A 17692-nucleotide genomic window follows, 5' to 3' on the forward strand; every position below is an offset into this window, starting at 1 on the left:
TAGAAAAACCAATAAGCAAATTTATCTGGAAGGGCAGGGTGCCCCGAATTGCTAAAAACATCTTGAGGAAAAAAAACGAAGCTGGAGGTCTCGCGATGCCGGACTTTAAGGCATATTATGAAGCCACAGTGGTCAAAACAGCATGGTATTGGCATAAAGATAGATATATCGACCAATGGAATCGAATAGAGTGCTCAGATTTGACCCTCTCATCTATGAACATTTGATCTTTGATAAGGCAGTCAAGCCAACTCACCTGGGACAGAACAGTCTCTTCAATAAATGGTGCCTAGAGAACTGGATATCCATATGTAAAAGAATGAAAGAAGACCCGTATCTCACACCTTATACAAAAGTTAACTCAAAATGGATCAAAGATCTAAACATTAGGTCTAAGACCATAAAACAGTTAGAGGAAAATGTAGGGAGATATCTTATGAATCTTACAACTGGAGGCGGTTTTATGGACCTTAAACCTAAAGCAAGAGCACTGAAGAAATAAATAAATAAAGGGGAGCTCCTCAAAATTAAACACTTTTGTGCATCAAAGAACTTCATCAAGAAAGTAGAAAGACAGCCTACACAATGGGGGACAATATTTGGAAATGACATATCAGATAAAGGTCTAGTATCCAGAATTTATAAAGAGATTGTTCAACTCAACAACAAAAAGACAGCCAACCCAATTACAAAATGGGAAAAAGACTTGAACAGACACCTACCAGAAGAGGAAATACGGATGGCCAAGAGGCACATGAAAAGATGCTCAATGTCCCTGGCCATTAGAGAAATGCAAATCAAAACCACAATGAGATATCATCTCACACCCACCAGAATGGCCATTATCAACAAAACAGAAAATGACAAGTGCTGGAGAGGATGCGGAGAAAGAGGCACACTTATCCACTGTTGGTGGGAATGTCAAATGGTTCAACCACTGTGGAAGGCAGTTTGGCGGTTCCTCAAAAAGCTGAATATAGAATTGCCATACGACCCAGCAATACCATTGCTAGGTATCTACTCAAAGGACTTAAGGGCAAAGACACAAACGGACATTTGCACACCAATGTTTATAGCAGCGTTATTTACAATTGCAAAGAGATGGAAACAGCCAAAATGTCCATCAACAGAAGAATGGCTAAACAAACTGTGGTATATACATACGATGGAATATTATGCAGCTTTAAGACAAGATAAACTTATGAAGCATGTAATAACATGGATGGACCTAGAGAATATTATGCTGAGTGAGTCCAGCCAAAAATTAAAGGACAAATACTGTATGGCCCCACTGATGTGAACGGACATTCGAGAATAAACTTGGAATATGTCATTGGTAACAGAGTCCAGCAGGAGTTAGAAACAGGGTAAGATAATGGGTAATTGGAGCTGAAGGTATACAGACTGTGCAACAGGACTAGATACAAAAACTCAAAAATGGACAGCACAATAATACCTAATTGTAAAGTAATCATGTTAAAACACTGAATGAAGCTGCATCTGAGCTATAGGGTTTTTTTTGTTTTTGTTTGCTTGTTGGTTTGTTTGTTGTTGTTGTTTTTTACTATTATTACTACTTTTATTTCTTTTCTTTATATTAACATTTTATATCTTTTTCTGTTGTGTTGCTAGTTCCTCTAAACCGATGCAAATGTACTAAGAAACAATGATCATGCATCTATGTGATGATGTTAAGAATTACTGAGTGCATATGTAGAACGGTATGATTTCTAAATGTTGTGTTAATTTCTTTTTTTTTTTCTTTCCGTTAATAAAAAAAATAAAAAATAAAAAATAAAACAACAACAAAAAAATATATACAGAATAGTAACTTCATAAATACAGATAATAACCACTGAGCTGAATTTCTGATATATTAATTTCAAGACTGCACAAAAAATAAAAATTATCTAATAAATAGCAAAAAAAAAAACAGAAAGTGAAAAGTATGCAATGAGAAAATATTTGGGAACCATTTATCTGATAAGGATTTAATATTCAGAATATATAAAGAAATCCTACAATCCAACAACAAAAAGATAATCTGATGAGAAAAAAAAATGGGCCAAGGATTTGAATGGACATTTCTCCAAAGAAAGTATTCAAATGGGCAATAAGTATATGAAATGACGCTCAGCATCATTAGCCATAAGAGAAATGCACATCAAAATGACAATGAGATATCACTTCATACCCCTAGGTTGGTTACTAATAAAAAAACTGAAAATAACAAGTGTTGACGATGACGTGGAGAAACAGGGGCACTCGTACATTGCTGATGGGAATGTAAAATGGTATAGCAGCTGTGGAAGACAGTTTGGCAGTTCCTTAGAAAGTTAAAAATAGAAGTACCATTTGACCTGAAAGTTAAATCCTAGGTATACACACAAAAGAATTGAAAGCAGCGACTAACCAATGTTCATTGCAGCATTATTCACAACAGCCAAAAGGTAGAAGCAACCCAAGAGTCCATCAGCAGTGAATAGATAAACAAAACGTGGTTGATCTATAACCATGGAGTGTTATTCAGTTGCAAAAAAAAGTAGATAACATGGATAAAATTTGAAGACATCATGTTCAGTGAACTAAGCTCAGACATAAAATGGCAAATATTGTATGATTTCTTTTATATGAAATACTCAGAATAAGCAAATGCATAGAGACAGAAAGCAGACTAGTGGTTAGATACTGGTGACAGTTACAACGTCTCTTGCCAATGGATTTAATGTCAAAGAATTGTGCACTTAAAGTTATTAACATTAAAATATGCATATTTTACCACACACACACACACACACAAAAGTTAGGAGCAAGACGACTTATTGTATGATTCCATTTTAAGTACAGAAAAACCCAAATTACAGAGACAAAGCAAATTAATGATTGCTCATGGGGCAGGGGGTAGGAGTGGAGACTGACTATAAAGGAACTTTGGGGTGATGGAAGTGTTCTAAAGCTGCATTGTGGTGATGACTGTACAATAATATAAATTTACTAAAACTCATCCAACTGTAACTTAAAACGGGGAAATTTTATGATATCTAAATTATGCTTCAATAAAGCTTTTAGAGTCTGGCCTAACTCTTGTGTAGAGCCCTGATTTCTCAAAGAACACCTGGTGCCACTACTTCAACATCCTGGGATGAAGCTGCTGCCAGAATCTCATTCCAGAACCATCCACAGTTACCATGGAAAGGAGAGTCTGGAGGGCAGTAGGATGGCCAGAGGAATGTGAGTCAAAGGTCTTCCTTTCACAGCCCCTCCTGGGTTAAGTCAAGTCCTCAAAAATTAAGAGAAAAGGAATGACTTGCTACCATCCAAGAAACTGTTCACACTTCTCTGGCAAGAAGCTTGGTTAACCAACGAGAAACTTTTCAGGCAAAACGACGACAAAAAGTATCCCGCCACAAGTATTTTTCTTCTTCCTTGGGTCAAGTCTTCCTTTCTTTTTGCATGGCAGCTGCAGGCATTTCTTGGTAATCCACTTTCCCCAGAGAAAGATCCCATGAATATGGTAGACTCTGAATGGGGAAGTTCCCAAAATCTCAGAAAAATTTCCTTTCATGTCAAGAAAAGTTCTCTCATTTCCAAGCCCTCACCAAGCTCCACGTCCACCTATGTCCCTAAAGCTTTGCTGTCCATTCCAGCCCATAGAGCTCTCTTCCCCTATGTTCTCCATATAGCCTGTAGCTCACCTAAATCTGACTGATTCTCAGTGTTTTTTTTTAGACAAGTAGATTTTCAAATACTTGCCCTTTTCTCTCCAAAAAGAGCTCTGGGGTTCACACCCCTTGGAGCAAAGGGCATTTCCAGGTCCTGCTGGTACCTGCATTTGGGTCAGTCTACTGAAGGGCATCCTGAGGCCCTTCTGGCAAACTCCCGAAGGCCTGGCCTTCATGGCCTATCTATCTTCCCAAAGCACTGAGAGGCTGCTTCCCACCTTACCTGGCTTGCTTAAAGGGCCACGGACACAGAAAATCTTCCCTCTACCCCAACTTTCATGAGAGGAAGATGGGTGGAAAAGCGTCTCCAAAGTTTCTCACCACTCCCTTCTTCTGGGGACATACCAAGGCAAGCCCAAAGCAGCAGGAGCATGGCAGTCTCCAAATCTTTGAAGTCTGGAATTCTGTGTCTTCCTAGAATTAGGGCCCTTGGCCTTGCTGAAGTTGGGAATTCTACTACCCATTCTGATCTCTGCTGTGATCTCTTGAGGTTTCTGGACCCGCAACTGGACTGTGAGGCACGCATGGAAGAACAGCATTCCATGCCAGACTCAGCTGCACGTTGGACTCCAAGGAACACCACCACCACCAAGAGAAGCTCCGTTATTCACCCTCTTTCTTTACCATGGTAGAGAGGTCTGAAGAGTGTGGAAGTTAGAGACAAAATGCCAAGTTTCAAAACCTGAATCTACCCCTTACCTAACACACATTGACTTTACTATTATCATCATTATCTTGAAGAGGGAAGAGGGATTATTACCAAAGGAATAAGGAACCACCCAAAAGATGGCCAGTGAGGATGTCCTCACATTTCTGTGCCAAGAGATAGCTAGTGTGTGAAGAGCTCTATAGTCCACCAGAACTAAATCCAAGTCCTGGATCTCTATTTAATAGCTTTGGCAAGTCCCTCAACTTTATTTGTAAAATATTCCCTATTTCACATAGGAAGATGAGAGAATGCATGTACAATGCTTTATCCAAAGCTCAATAAAAGGCAACCATTATTGTTATTGCTTTTAGTCCCTAAATACTAATGTCCGCAAAGCCAGAAGTTCCACTGTCAGCAATCTTCTGCATCTAAGCCAAACCTCTTAAGCCAGCTGCAGCCCAGATGGAAACCAACAAAAGAGATGCTATGGGAGCCTGCCCCACCAGAGAGAGGCTCAGGCTGAGCTCCTGCCGACAGGCCTGAAGAAATTTTACCGCAGGCCCATGTTGCTAGCCCACACCAGCACCTCTAGCTTTCAAGAGCGAAAGATGGGAACCAGGAACACAGAGCAGCTGTGGAGGGCTGGTCCCAATTGGACTTCCAGGACAATAAAGGAGAGATGGTTCCGCTTGCTCAGGCCCAGACAACAAGAACAATGGTGATTTAATCCTCAATCCTTTGTTCTAAAAGACACCAAATTCCCCTTCAAGACTGGACTGTACAACTCTCAGGACTCAATGCACTCAGACCTCTTTTTTAAACTTTTTTATTAATTAAAAAAAAATTAACAAACAAAACATTAAGATATCATTCCATTCTACATATACAATCAGTAATTCTTAATATCATCACATAGTTGCATATTCATCATTTCTTAGAACATTTGCATCAATTTAGAAAAATAAATAAAAAGACAACAGAAAAAGAAATAAAACGATAACAGAGAAAAAAAAAAGATTATACATACCATACCCCTTACCCCTCGCTTTCATTTACCACTAGCATTTCAAACTAAATTTATTTTAACATTTGTTCCCCCTATTATTTATTTTTATTCCATATGTTCTACTCTTCTGTTGATATAGTAGCTAAAAGGAGCATCAGACACAAGGTTTTCACATTCACAGAGTCTCATTGTGAAAGCTATATCATTGTTCAATCATCATCAAGAAACATGGCTACTGGAACACAGCTCTACATTTTCAGGCAATTCCCTCCAGCCTCTCCACTACATCTCTTGAACAACAAGGTGATATCTACTTAATGCGTAAGAATAACCTCCAGGATAATCTCTCGACTCTGTTTGGAATCTCTCAGCCATTGACACTTAGTCTCATTTCACTCTTCCCCCTTTGGTTGGGAAGGTTCTCCCAATCCCTTGATGTTAATTCTCAGCTCATTCTAGGGTTTTTCTCAGTCCCCTGATGCTGAGTCTCAGCTCATTCCAGGATCTCTGTCCCAAGTTGCCAGAAAGGTCCACATCCCTGGGAGTCATGTCCCACGCAGAGGGGGAGGGTGGTGAGAATGCTCGACTCAGACCTCCTCTTACCTCCCTATCTCTTTTTGCCTTTTCTATGTTGTAAGATGTTTCCCACAGCAGGGATGTGGGGCAGGGTGTGAAGTCAGAGACTATAGAAAGAAGGTCTCTAACAGAAAATGTTTCTGGGCTATAGCCCCACCTAAGTCAAGTTCTTCCCCTGCTGCATCCCTGAAGGATGAAGTAGAGGTAAGGGTGCGGGTGGCTATTATGAGAGCCCTGGGGATGTGTAGTGTTCTCTCCCCAGCATCCATACCTTACTGTGAGAAAGCAAGACAGGGGTGGAAAGGAGAGTATGACTTTGGCCAAATCCTGTTTAACAGATCTGGAAGGGTAGCCAGTCATCGCCCCCACCCTGTTGGTGTGATCTAGGCCAAAATGAATGGGCCTGGTCAGAAATACCAAAAGGAAAGACTTCAAAGCTCCCAGTCAGATCCCAAAGGAGATTTGGGGAAATCTGCTGAAAGCAGACCCCATGGTTCTCAGGCAGCATTCAAAAAGAATAAGGGGGTCACCCTGCAAGGCAGTATTTAGAACCAAATGGCAGACTAAGCCAGGTTACTAAGCAGGCTTGATTCAGAAGAACCTAAATGGCTCTGGGGTCCTTGACAGAGAGGAGAGATTGTAGGATGTAGAGGATAAAAGAGAGAGTCTCGTATCCAGTGGGTCCCACCAGGTCCTACAGCCTGGGAATTCAGCACTCAGCCCAGGCATGGTGCCAGGCTCGCCCGGAAGACAGCCTCCACCCAAGAGGCCTGGCGCTGACTCAGGTAGGCAGGGCCCCTTCCCTAATGTTAAGGCTCCCACAAACAGCTCTCCCCTAGAAAACCTCACACTTTGGGGCTTTGCAGTCAGGCAGGCACTCCCTGGCCAGAGGCAGAGGAAGCCTGGGTCCTGTGCAGTGGAGGGAGACAAGGATCCCTTAGACACCAGCCTTCGGGATGGCCCCAGATCCCAGGCCTCCCTTACCATAACCTCAGAGCCCTACCTATTCACAACCTACCTTACCTCCCGGACTTCTGACTACACTAGTCTCTCTCCCTCTTCTGTGGAGTCTGCTAACCAGTTCTAAGGGAGAATCTCCTGGCATTTGTCCTTCTTTTTTTCCTGGTCAATGCCCATTCAACATTTGGAAACTCTTCCCATGAATTTTAACGTCCCCTGCTAGTGCCTGGCTCTATTCAGCAAGTCTTTAAAAATCCTGTGTTTGGGGTAGGAGGGAAGAAAGGGGAGGGGGCAATCCCAGAATAAAAAAAGGAGGAAACATACCCGACTGGAGAAAGGGACAAGGACTACCAGCGACTTCCATTCAGCAGAGCCCACAGCAGATCCTGTCAGGCAGTGAGGGCAAAGTACAGAGGCTGGCAAAGCTGGGCCCACAGAGGGCTGCCGGCTCAGCCAGCCACCCCTACTCAGCCGAAGCAGGAGATACCATCCACCACCTCCTCAGTGAAAAGTAGTAGTGAACACAGCCAGGCCGAGCAGCTCCTGCCTGGGAACCTGGACTGTGTCGCAACCGAAACCACCACTAACAGAAAGAGACTGGGTTTGGCAAGGAGAGAAAAGGGGACAAAGCCCAGAGGCTTTAAGTGGGCAAAGAGGGGCCTGGTGGCCAGGAAGCACAGACAGTTCCAGGACACTAAACCAGGAGTAAGGTGGGAGAAAGGGTACAGGAGCAAACCTGGGAAGGAAGGGAGACAGAGAGAGAGGCGGGTTTAGATAGACTTCCTTCTTCCCTCCCCCTCTCCCCTCCCCGGAAGTGGGCTGCCCCACCCTCTCCAAGGTGTTTTACTGGGTAACAGCTGGTGAGAGGGCCAGGAGACTGCTTCCAGTCAGAACTGTCATAAAGTCTTTATCTCACCTGCAGTAGGTGGGACCTGGGTAGAGGCAGATCATTTCAACAAGGGCTCAGACAGGGCTGGGGTGGATTAGGTGCAAATCAAACTGGCCAACCCAGAGAGTGGCAGCCTTGCAAAGAACAGCAACAACCCTCTCCACCTACCCCACCCCCAAAGAATAAAGGCTGGGGGTGAGGCAGAAGGTGAGCAGAAACCAGTGGTCCGCTAAAAAGCAGTTTAACCTTAGAAAAATGCATATACCACTCACACACAAAATTTTGGGGGCATCATTTCACGGGGGTTGGGGAATGAAATTCCTTAGAGGTCCATGGGTTTCAGATGAAGAACCTTTGCCACTGATAGAGAATGAGCTGTTTTAATACTAAATTTCACCCAAAGGCTGGGGAACAAGCCTAATGTTCCTTCTAAGTCCCTTCCAGTCCTGATTCTGCAAGTATATCCCTTGGTTCCTGTCTAACTCCAGGTTTCCAACTGTGCTCACCAGCTCTGAAACAACCCTACTTTCTTTAGGAACCTGAGGGCTTGGGGGCAATGGATCCCTCCCACCTCCCACTTGCAAAGATCCTACCAATGGGCGGCTGTCGGCCCGAGACCATGGCCTGCTCTTCTGTCTTGAGGCAGGTTGGTGCTCCTGCTCTCATTCTCCCTCTCTTTTATTATTGCGGTAACATACATGCAACATAAAATTTCCACTTTAACTACTTTCAAGCATACGATTCAGTGGCATTAGTCACATCCACAATGTTGTGCCACCCTCAAAACACCGTCCCTTTTCATAACTCGTCCATCACCCCTAACAGAGACTCTGCACCCATTAAGCGATAACTCTCAGGGTGGCTAGCTCGTCGGGAGCATGTGCCTTCTAGGCCACTATTCCCCTGTCCATGTTCTGGTCACAAGCTTTCTTCTGGCTCAATCTAATTCTCATTCGTTTCACCTCCCTAGGCCAGATCTTGCTCATTTAGCAACTCTTTAAAGATCTCATGTTGGTAGACCTTATCTCCTAGAGAAGGGCAAAGCTTCCGCTGTGCCCTCACAGCATCTAAGCCTGCACATCCTGAGACAGTATCACTCAGAGCCAGCCAGTAAGTGTCTGCTTTCCCTCTTTGGTCCCCAGCTCAGCATTCTGTTGTTTCCTACCCTTCTTGATGCCTAACTGGCTCTCATTTCTGCCCAAAAAAGATAAGCCCCTGGCTCTTCCCGCACAGCCTAGAATGGAGAAGATGTGAAGTCTCAGGACATCATGCTTGGACAACAAGAATGGCAGGGTTTGGTTAGGGCCAGTGGTAGAGGGGTTTTATCTAGGGGTCCTGCAGCAGCCCTCTTTCTCAACTCTCCCCAAAGTGCTGAGACTTTGATCTCAGTTGGAAGAGGTCATGTTTTATTCTGGAACCTGGGTTCAGGCTCGCCCATGACCACCTGCCACTTTACTAACAGGGTCAAACTCCAGAACAGAATCAAACAGCTTCATTTTTCCAGTACCCAGTGCTTTGCAATGTGACAGGATTGTTTCCTTAACCCTATTTGTGGGAGACAGTGAAAGGTTTTGTAAACTGAGGAAGTGCCGAGCCCTGACCTCAAACAAACAGGCTAAGGAGAGATAGGAAGGACTCCATTTGAAAGTCATGTGGCTGTGGAAAGTCCTTATTTAACCCTTCCTCCTTCACTGCATCCAAGAGCTTTACTTTGCATTCTTTCATCCTAAGTAACTGTCATTCCCAACTGCCTAGAACCAATTAACCAGAGAAGTATTCTGGGCCAGAGAGATTTTATAAAACTTTGGTAAGCACCAAGTGGCAGAGGCCAGATGTACCCCCACCCCAAAAATGAACTGTAATGGCCCCTCCTGGGGATGTTCACATTCCTTTATGCTCTTGTTGCAGGGAAGGCTGGGGCTGTACAAAGCCGCCAAAGGGATGCTCCCTTTTCCAGCCAGAGAAGGTGGATCCTTGATAAAGGAGACCAGTAGAGCCTGCTACTTAACCACAGAGTCAAAAGTAAGGTGCTTGGCTTCCCTTCTGCTGTCAACTGGCCCCCACTGGCATGTTCTCTGAGCTGCAACCCTCATCCCAAAGCAGGGAGTCCAGCCCTGAAGCCCAGGTCATGAGGGGAGCCTGCAAGCCTCAAAGCAACCGCAGCAGAAGCCAGAATCTCCCTGGGGGAAGATGAGTAGGCAAGAACTGACCTGGAGTGAGATCAGAACAAACCGCCTACTCCAGCTCACTCCTCTTCAAGCATGGAAGCCACAGAGCAATGCGTACCACACAAAAACCTTCCTTTTTAGAGCCACTTGAAATGCCTGGCTCCTCTGTGACCAGGGCAACCATGGCTCCAGCAGCCTCCACCACCACTTCATCTCTGAGGATCTGCTCACTGGGCTCTGAGCTCTGTCTCAAATCCCAACTACTGCCGCCATTTCATCAAACCTTTTTTGAGCACCTATTTCTGGAGCCAGGGCCAGATGTAAAGTTCAGTGAGACTGATTTCTGCATTCTAGAAACTTAGAGGGAAGCTGTATAGAGAGACTTATTATAGCAGCTCTAGCTCACTTTGTTAAGGGAGACTAGAGAGCAGAGCTCTGGAGTCAGGTGGACCTGGCTTTAAGCCCCATCTTTGCTAGCTATTTCACAAGCAAGATTACTTCTCTAGTCTGTTTCCTTTTTGGAACACAAGGACATTAAAAGCTAGTAACTGTACCCATTTCACAGGATTTATGTGAGGACTAAATGAGAGAATCTATGTCAGTGCTTGGCATACACAGCAAGGACTTGTTAATGTTTCCCATCTCAAGGGGTTCTCTGGGCCCTGAAAGAGCTATAACCTCTAAGCATTTGACTACAAGTACCTAGGTTCTTGCCATCCTGATACGCCTTCTAAAATAAGGGAAAGGCACCCTTATGCTCTGGCTGGGCTGTCAGGCAAAGATGACCCTCTTTCCTAACATAAAAGCATTCTTGCTGGGAAGAGTGGGTGAATGGAAAGGGAGCCATGCCTCTGTCTTCTGCAGCTACCCAGAGGAGGATGAAGGTGGTCCTTCCAGGCCCTGACTGGACCCTTCCCTTTCTGACCAGCTCCTTAACTCTTTCCTCCCAGGAAAGGTCAAAGAAACAGCCGATATACCAGTACCACGTGGTGCCAAGGACTGGGGGAAGCTCACACTGCTAGCGTTGCACTCCATTCGGCTCCTCTTGTACCAGTGGGTTACTGTAACCATGGAGACCAGCAAGTTCCTCCATATCACAGGAGAGCCAGCCTGCCAGCAGCCCAAGGCCCTGGGGAATGGGGGTGGAGGGGGTAGGGAGAAGTCAGCCTGCAGCACAAAGGTTTGGCTCCCTTTACAGAAGATTGTGGGAAGTGGAGTTGAGGTGCCTGGGCTTCCCTCTAACCCCCTTTTTTTTTTTTGCCTAACAGCTTATGTTTTAGCACATTCTCAGGACTCTGGGCTTCTACACCCAGCTTACACTGCTGGCTCCCTCCAGCACACTTCCGGGAAGCTGCATATGGTATGGTAGTGAAGGGTGTCATCCTGGGGTCAAGTCCCAGCTCTACCTCTCTGGCTGCCTTGGAGGGAATGGAATGGAATTGTGGATGAAGAGTTCCATCAACCACATGCTTTCTTTAAGTAATTCAGGTAAGTAAATCTTCTATCCCTTGTTTTACCTAAATCCTTGTGTTCAAAGAACTATCTAGACACTTCTTAACTGGGAGTAACTGCTCCCTTTTCTGGACTCTCAAAGCACTTTATCTACACTGGCTTATCTTTTTTACTCTGTGTCTCCATGTCTTTCCTCTCTCAAGCCCTGAGAGGCCAGAGATGGTAGCCTGCTTGCTTTGTGTGCCCCCAATGCCTACCAGTGCACATGTTACTTACATATGGAATAAAAGAGGTACAACTCTGTGAACCCTAAAGCCCCCCAGGACAGAGTGGCCTTCATTTTCTAAGGAGAAGAAGGTCTGAGGAAGCAAGACCAAAACCTCTTGCCATGAGACCTGCTTCCCCTTTCCAGACATTCATCACCCTTGAAATTGGTTGGATACCATCTCTCCTTCCCACCAGCCTACACTGCAAAAGAGGGACACAGGCCCATCTTATTCATGGCCCAGAACAATGTCTAGCACAGCAGACGTATTCAAAATGTACTGAGAGAACATATATGTAAGAGTGAATAAATAGGAAAATGTGGTGGGGCATCTTCATGAAAATCTCTGTGATCCCCCAAATCATAGCACTCTGCAGACAACCAGCAGAGCAGTAGGCCACAAGATTCCCTGGATGACACCGATGGAAATCTAATTCCACTAGCGAGCTTTCTCAGGTGGGAAAAGGCTCAGGTGCTCTCTCCTGACACAAAGCATCAGGTAAAGGGGTCACCAAGGTGAAGTGCAGAGGAACTCAGAACACAAAGCTTAGCCAAGGACCAGCAGGGCAGACTCCCTGGCCACCCTCCATTAAGCCCAAGCCCTCCTTTCATCTCAGAGGGGGAAACCTCTCCTCTGAACTTCCTGTTGCCTGTGACAACTACCAGCCACTCCCACTTAAGACAATTCTTCTCTCTGCCTCTTTACGTTCAATTTTTCCACTGATATGCTAAAAAAACATTGTATCTTACTACAACAATGCAATGCAACTTTAACACTATTGATTTGGGGAAGTGACAGTGACTTGCAGCAGAGCCTAACTATAGGCTCTGTTTTGGTATCTTCTGTTTGAACCAATACACTGATCATAAGGCCCTGTCAACCCCAGGGTGCCACCTACCAAAAGAAAATCACCCATACACATACACACCTGCCTCCTGTCTTGATGCATAAACCAGCATTCCCCACCCTACCCCCCACCACTCCCCAAACAGCCTCCTGTTACAGAAAAGCAAAGGAACTAAAAACGGCAGCTGGGGAGCTCAGTTGACTCACCCAGCATAATCATCTCCTCCCAGAATCTCCCATCTTCTCCTGGGTTTTTTGCCAACACAAAGTAAAAAAGAAGCATGAGATCATTTTTTTTTTAAACAAATAAAACAAACAAACAAAAAACTACCTTGCTATTTATGCAACAGCCTTTCTACCTGGATGTAGATTTATTTCTTTGTCTCTGCCCTTTTGCAATGTGATTTCTTTAAAATGTCTTTATGCTGCAGAATAGATCCAGTGCTGGGCGGGAAACAGGCCTTCTGGGTCCCATCTGGTTCCAGCCCTACCACTGGAAGGTGCTGAACAAGACACTGCTTCTCTTTCCATTTCATCTTTATCTGGAAATGGAAAACATACTGCTTTCTTACTCCTCCAGTTTCAAAAGGGGAGTTGAAGGAAGAGGAAATGTCAGAAAAAAACACTGGGGCAAAGTCTGCTTGCCTTAGAAGTAACCATGGCTAGAGGTCAAAGCTCAAGCAGAAGAAGTAACAAAAATCACCTAAGGCTGTCACTGCCACCCTGGCCTCAGAACTATTCCCCACAGGGCCATGCTGTGATGCAGCTGCTCCAGTTAAGTGACCATTAAAAATCCAACTGGCTGCTGTTTCTAAAAGCAAAACCCCCTGCTGGGCCGTTCCTGTTCATAGGCTGAGATGTTATCTTTCTCATACAGCAGATCATTAAGAACCCAAGCAGGTGAACAGACATCTGAGCCGTAGGGGTGGGCTGGGGGTGGGGGTGGAGTGCCCCATTTCTGGTGCTACCTAAGTACGGGTCAGTGAGCTGATATTGAGAATCACACAACTGCCCCGCAGAGCAATCAGAGAGAATCAGCATAGCTTTGTGGCAAACTTCAGCTGGGGGTGTGGGGAGTGGGGTGGGGTGTCAGGGAAGTGTTTTTTTTATTTTATTTTATTTTATTTAATGCTCATTCAGCATCCAAAAGGACAACTTATTTCTGTGATAGATGGTGCTATGTCTGCAAAGTAATGAGAACACTTCCACAAGGGCACAAGCAAATCTGCTGCAGCATATTAGTCAAGAAATCCCCAACTTACCAACAGTTCCTTCCTGTGTTAAGTAGGAACTATTTTTCCATAAAGACATGCCACAAACGGTGGTTGTGTTCTCAAAACCAGCCCATGAGGGCCCACCATTGGATCAAAAGTAAAATATTAACTGTACTTCAGCTCTAAAGCATAGTTCAGAACAGGAAAAGGACTTCAGAGTTCCAACGTGGGATCCAGGAACTATCTTTGCTCTCTATACATCATGGGCAGCAGAAACTGGGCTTGAAACAAGAGCTGGGGGTGGTGGTGGTGGAGATGATAGGGACTTAAAAACCACGGTGGTAAAGAATCGGGCATTTGGAGGTGATTGGAGCATAAGGTTGGATAAGGAGATACTGACCCAGACAGAGACCAGGAATAAGGCTGGAGGAAAGGAATGCTGAAAGGTACTGCCTTACAGGAGAAGGGATGGATGGGTTAAGAAGACCAGGTAGGAAAGCTTGCAGCTAGAGAAGAGAAACGGGATCCTAAGACAGTACACTGGCACATCAGGTCAAACACTCTGTCTCTCCTACAAGGCTATGAGGCAACTAAAGCAAGGAATGGGCCTCATTCTACCTCGCTGGGCTTGCCACCCCTGCTGCTGCAACCCTGGGCTGAGGGCAGAGACTGCTGGATTCTAAGTGGCCATGACCTGGGCAGGTGCCCTGACTAGCTTGCCAGATAAATGGAAAAGGTTTCTTCTGTCAAAAGTGGCGGAAAATACTAAAGAGTGCAAGCCTCTCAGCGAGACCAAATATATGTCAGCTTGTGACTTTAGGCCTAGGGTGCTCCCAAAGCCAAACACCGTGGTTCACTTGCTGGCAGCAATGACAGTTCCACTCCAGGGTGCCCTAGCTACTTGTGTATTTGGCCTAGGAGCAGAGTACAGTAAACCAGATGATAGCCATTTACCATTACAAGTACCTTCTTAAAAAGTATATTTCATAATTAATTCATCTTTTCAGAGTCCTAGAAGAGAGCCTGTTTGCACGATTTCTAAGAGAATGAAAAGGCCCAGAGAACAGCCAGCTTAGCTATGGCTAAGGCAGCAAAGACCTGGGTTCACGTTTCACAGCTGAGTGTTGGAGGCTCTGTGCTTTCTAACCACTGTGACAGGGGTCTGGGGGTGGGCTCTTTGATACAGATTAGCTCATGTGCTGGTGGAAGCCCTGAGGAACTAGAACCACCAGTTAACAGGTGGTATTGGGGAGAAAGGGGGGCGGGGTTGAGCACTGTTGGATGTACTATTACAAAGACTGCAGACAAGAGAATAATCGTTATTTTGAAGGAGGCAAGCAACCAAATCCATAGCTCTCCAGCTCCAAATGCACAGAAAGGGCAGAATACAAAAGGAATACAGGACCCTCCCTCCCTCCAACAAATTCTAAAGGGCAGCTGTAACTACCAACAGGCATAGAAGCTTAAATAAAGTCCTGAAGACTGAGAAGAAACCCACCTAGGACACCTCTAGTGAAAGAATTTAGCTGGGCTGTACAAGGTCACTGATATCCATCCTATCCTGTCTATGTTGACTACCAAGGACAAAGAACTTTCCAGGCACGAAGTGGTCTCTACCAAGCCTTGAAACAAAAGGTGTAAGATCAGACATGCCAAATATCCAACACCATCCAAACACATAGAATAGTGCCTGGTATATTCTAAATGCAAATGGAACTCACTATTGTTATAATTCCATATAACAACTTGTGGTGGAACTTGTGCTCACCATAAATGCTCTGCATCTCCAGATGAGACGGAACTTTTCAAACTGATCTAGGAAAGCTCTGCAGTTGAAAGCCAAGTTCTGGTCGTCTACTCTCAAGGCTCAGACTTGAACTTGGGTAGAGCCAGCTCAATCGTTCTCTCTTTTCCATAAAACGCCCCTGCCACTATAGTCTCCCCTGATAAAAAGCACTTTAAACATCTACATCCCAACGTAGGAAAATCCAGAGGATATACCACAGCTCTTGAGATCCAAATGTCAGCAATTTTGCCAAGACCTTCTAGATATAGGACCATGGAGTCTTTGCAAACCAATAGTCACGATGGGAAATGTGACTAGTGATTAAGAAACACACACACACAGTCTGGTGGGAGACCCTAATTCTTATGTTATGTACTCTCTAAAGCTAAGCTCTGCCTCTTCTGCTATGATGAGGAAAACCTGTGTGTGTGGTGGGAGGAGTGGGGCAGTGGGGGTGAAAATTTAGCTGTAGTTCACGCTCCTGAGTCTCTCTGGCTTGGAGACTTGGCAGCCTTGTGTGGAGCCAGGCTCCCATCACCAGCTGTCCTTCACACAATATAACAGGCTCACTATTTGAGAAGATGGGATTTTTGGTACTGGGTTTAGTATCCCATGAACTAGTGTCTGTCTCAGGGCAGTTTCCTGTAACAGCTGCATGTCCTGCAGACAGGATTTCAGATATAAGAGAAAGATAAATGAGATACAAAAATTAGGAATTCACGGTAATAAAGGCAGTGCAAGAAAGAATGAAAAGTGATTATCCATCTTCTTCTCAGAGCTGAAAGTCCTAACTCTGCCCCACACTCCCCAGGAGAGGCTGACCTCCCCTAGATGGTCCTCGCAAAGGAACCAGACACACTCCCGTCTACCCTCACGGGCAGGCCCCGGCTTCCTCCTGGTATCTGCACCTCTTTGTCCTGACAGCTCTACCATGTCAAGTGACTGCGGTATCTACCATTGATGCCTGCCATCCCATGACCAGACAGCCAAGGTCATGGGAGTGGACCAGCATGTTCTGCTGCACTTGTTTATAGGTGAGAGGATTAAGACAACTTGTCAGGGGAGGGACGGAGGCAAATCTTGTGCACAGGGCAAGCACTGGGAACACAGCATAGAGGTCCCCCGCCAAGAAGTTTTTTGCTCAAATATAAAGTAGAAATCTCTCAGCAAACGCCAAACCAGCAAACTGTGCCAAATACCACTTAGGATCAAGTGACCTTGGGGCACTGCTCAATTTCTCCAGTGTTCTCTGTATGGAAGGTTAATGTTTGGGTTTTTTAATACCTGAGCAAATCCTCTCTGGCCCACTGAGAAATTTGTGCACAGGGCATAAGAAAGAGGGAGAGGATGTTTCAAGGGTACATGTGGATAAGGAAAGCATTCGTTCTTAGATGCCTAAACTCCCAATCAGAAGCCAAACTAGTAAAACAGAACTTCTTGTGACCACTTCCTGCTATAATCAGTAACAGAGGTAGGAGAAAAAAAAAAATTATCACCCTCAGGTACAACTCCAGGGAAGAAGGAATCAGGAGCAGGGAGACTGGAGACCAGGTCAGGCTCATTCCTCTTTGATCAGAGGGTCAACCTGACAATGACACAGTGACAGTCACTCGCCACAGAAACAGAGGAAGGAAGAAGGGGAGGTGGTCAGCACCCGAACCTTTGGCTCCAGGCAGTCTAGGCCCTTCAGAGCTATGCTGCAGAGGCTGGCCCCTGGCTCTGCAAATTAGACTCTTCCTCCCCTACTCCTCTGCAAAGCCATTTGTCACAGCCCCTAAATAACCAATCCTCCCTACTCGGCAAGATCGGGCTGCTATGGTCTGCTCTCTGCCTTAGGCATCATTTGGGTCTCGGCAGCAAGAGTTTTCCATTGTGGTGTTCCTTTGGCTGAGAAGGTCAGCAGAGGAGCGCTAGGCTGGTGGTCTTCCCTAGCCAGCCAAAGGGAGAACACAGAATCACCTGCTAACAACCTGTGCTATTCTCTAACATCCTCTTTCTAGCAAAGACGCAACTACTAGTTTCCTAACCTTTCACCCACAGTCTTGCCAAGGCCAGGGAAGATGCGCCATCCTAAGAAAATTGAACGTATTAAGTTAGGAATGAAAGGGACTGGCTTAGGAACTAAAGAACCTGGCTTAGGGAAAACAAAAATAGGGAT

General features: G+C 45.2%; 1 protein-coding gene across 14 annotated transcripts in view; it reads right to left on the bottom strand.

Annotated features, from left to right (window-relative positions):
• Positions 1-17692, bottom strand: part of MARK2 (microtubule affinity regulating kinase 2) — a 62563-nt gene that overhangs the window by 18963 nt on the left and 25908 nt on the right. The window contains exon 1 of one of the 14 annotated variants that reach the window (XR_013157578.1): positions 10985-12640. The exons of 4 other annotated variants lie outside the window; for them this stretch is intronic. Coding sequence is in view for 7 of the 10 variants with exons in the window: in XM_077115891.1 (XP_076972006.1) it covers positions 10985-11041 (57 nt within the window). In the remaining 3 variants the exon portion in view is untranslated. 9 more of the 14 variants (XR_013157579.1, XM_077115891.1, XM_077115901.1 and 6 more) reach the window with 9 other exon arrangements.

Source organism: Tamandua tetradactyla, chromosome 9 (genome assembly GCF_023851605.1).
Source record: "Tamandua tetradactyla isolate mTamTet1 chromosome 9, mTamTet1.pri, whole genome shotgun sequence".
In the NCBI taxonomy this organism is placed as follows: domain Eukaryota; kingdom Metazoa; phylum Chordata; class Mammalia; order Pilosa; family Myrmecophagidae; genus Tamandua; species Tamandua tetradactyla.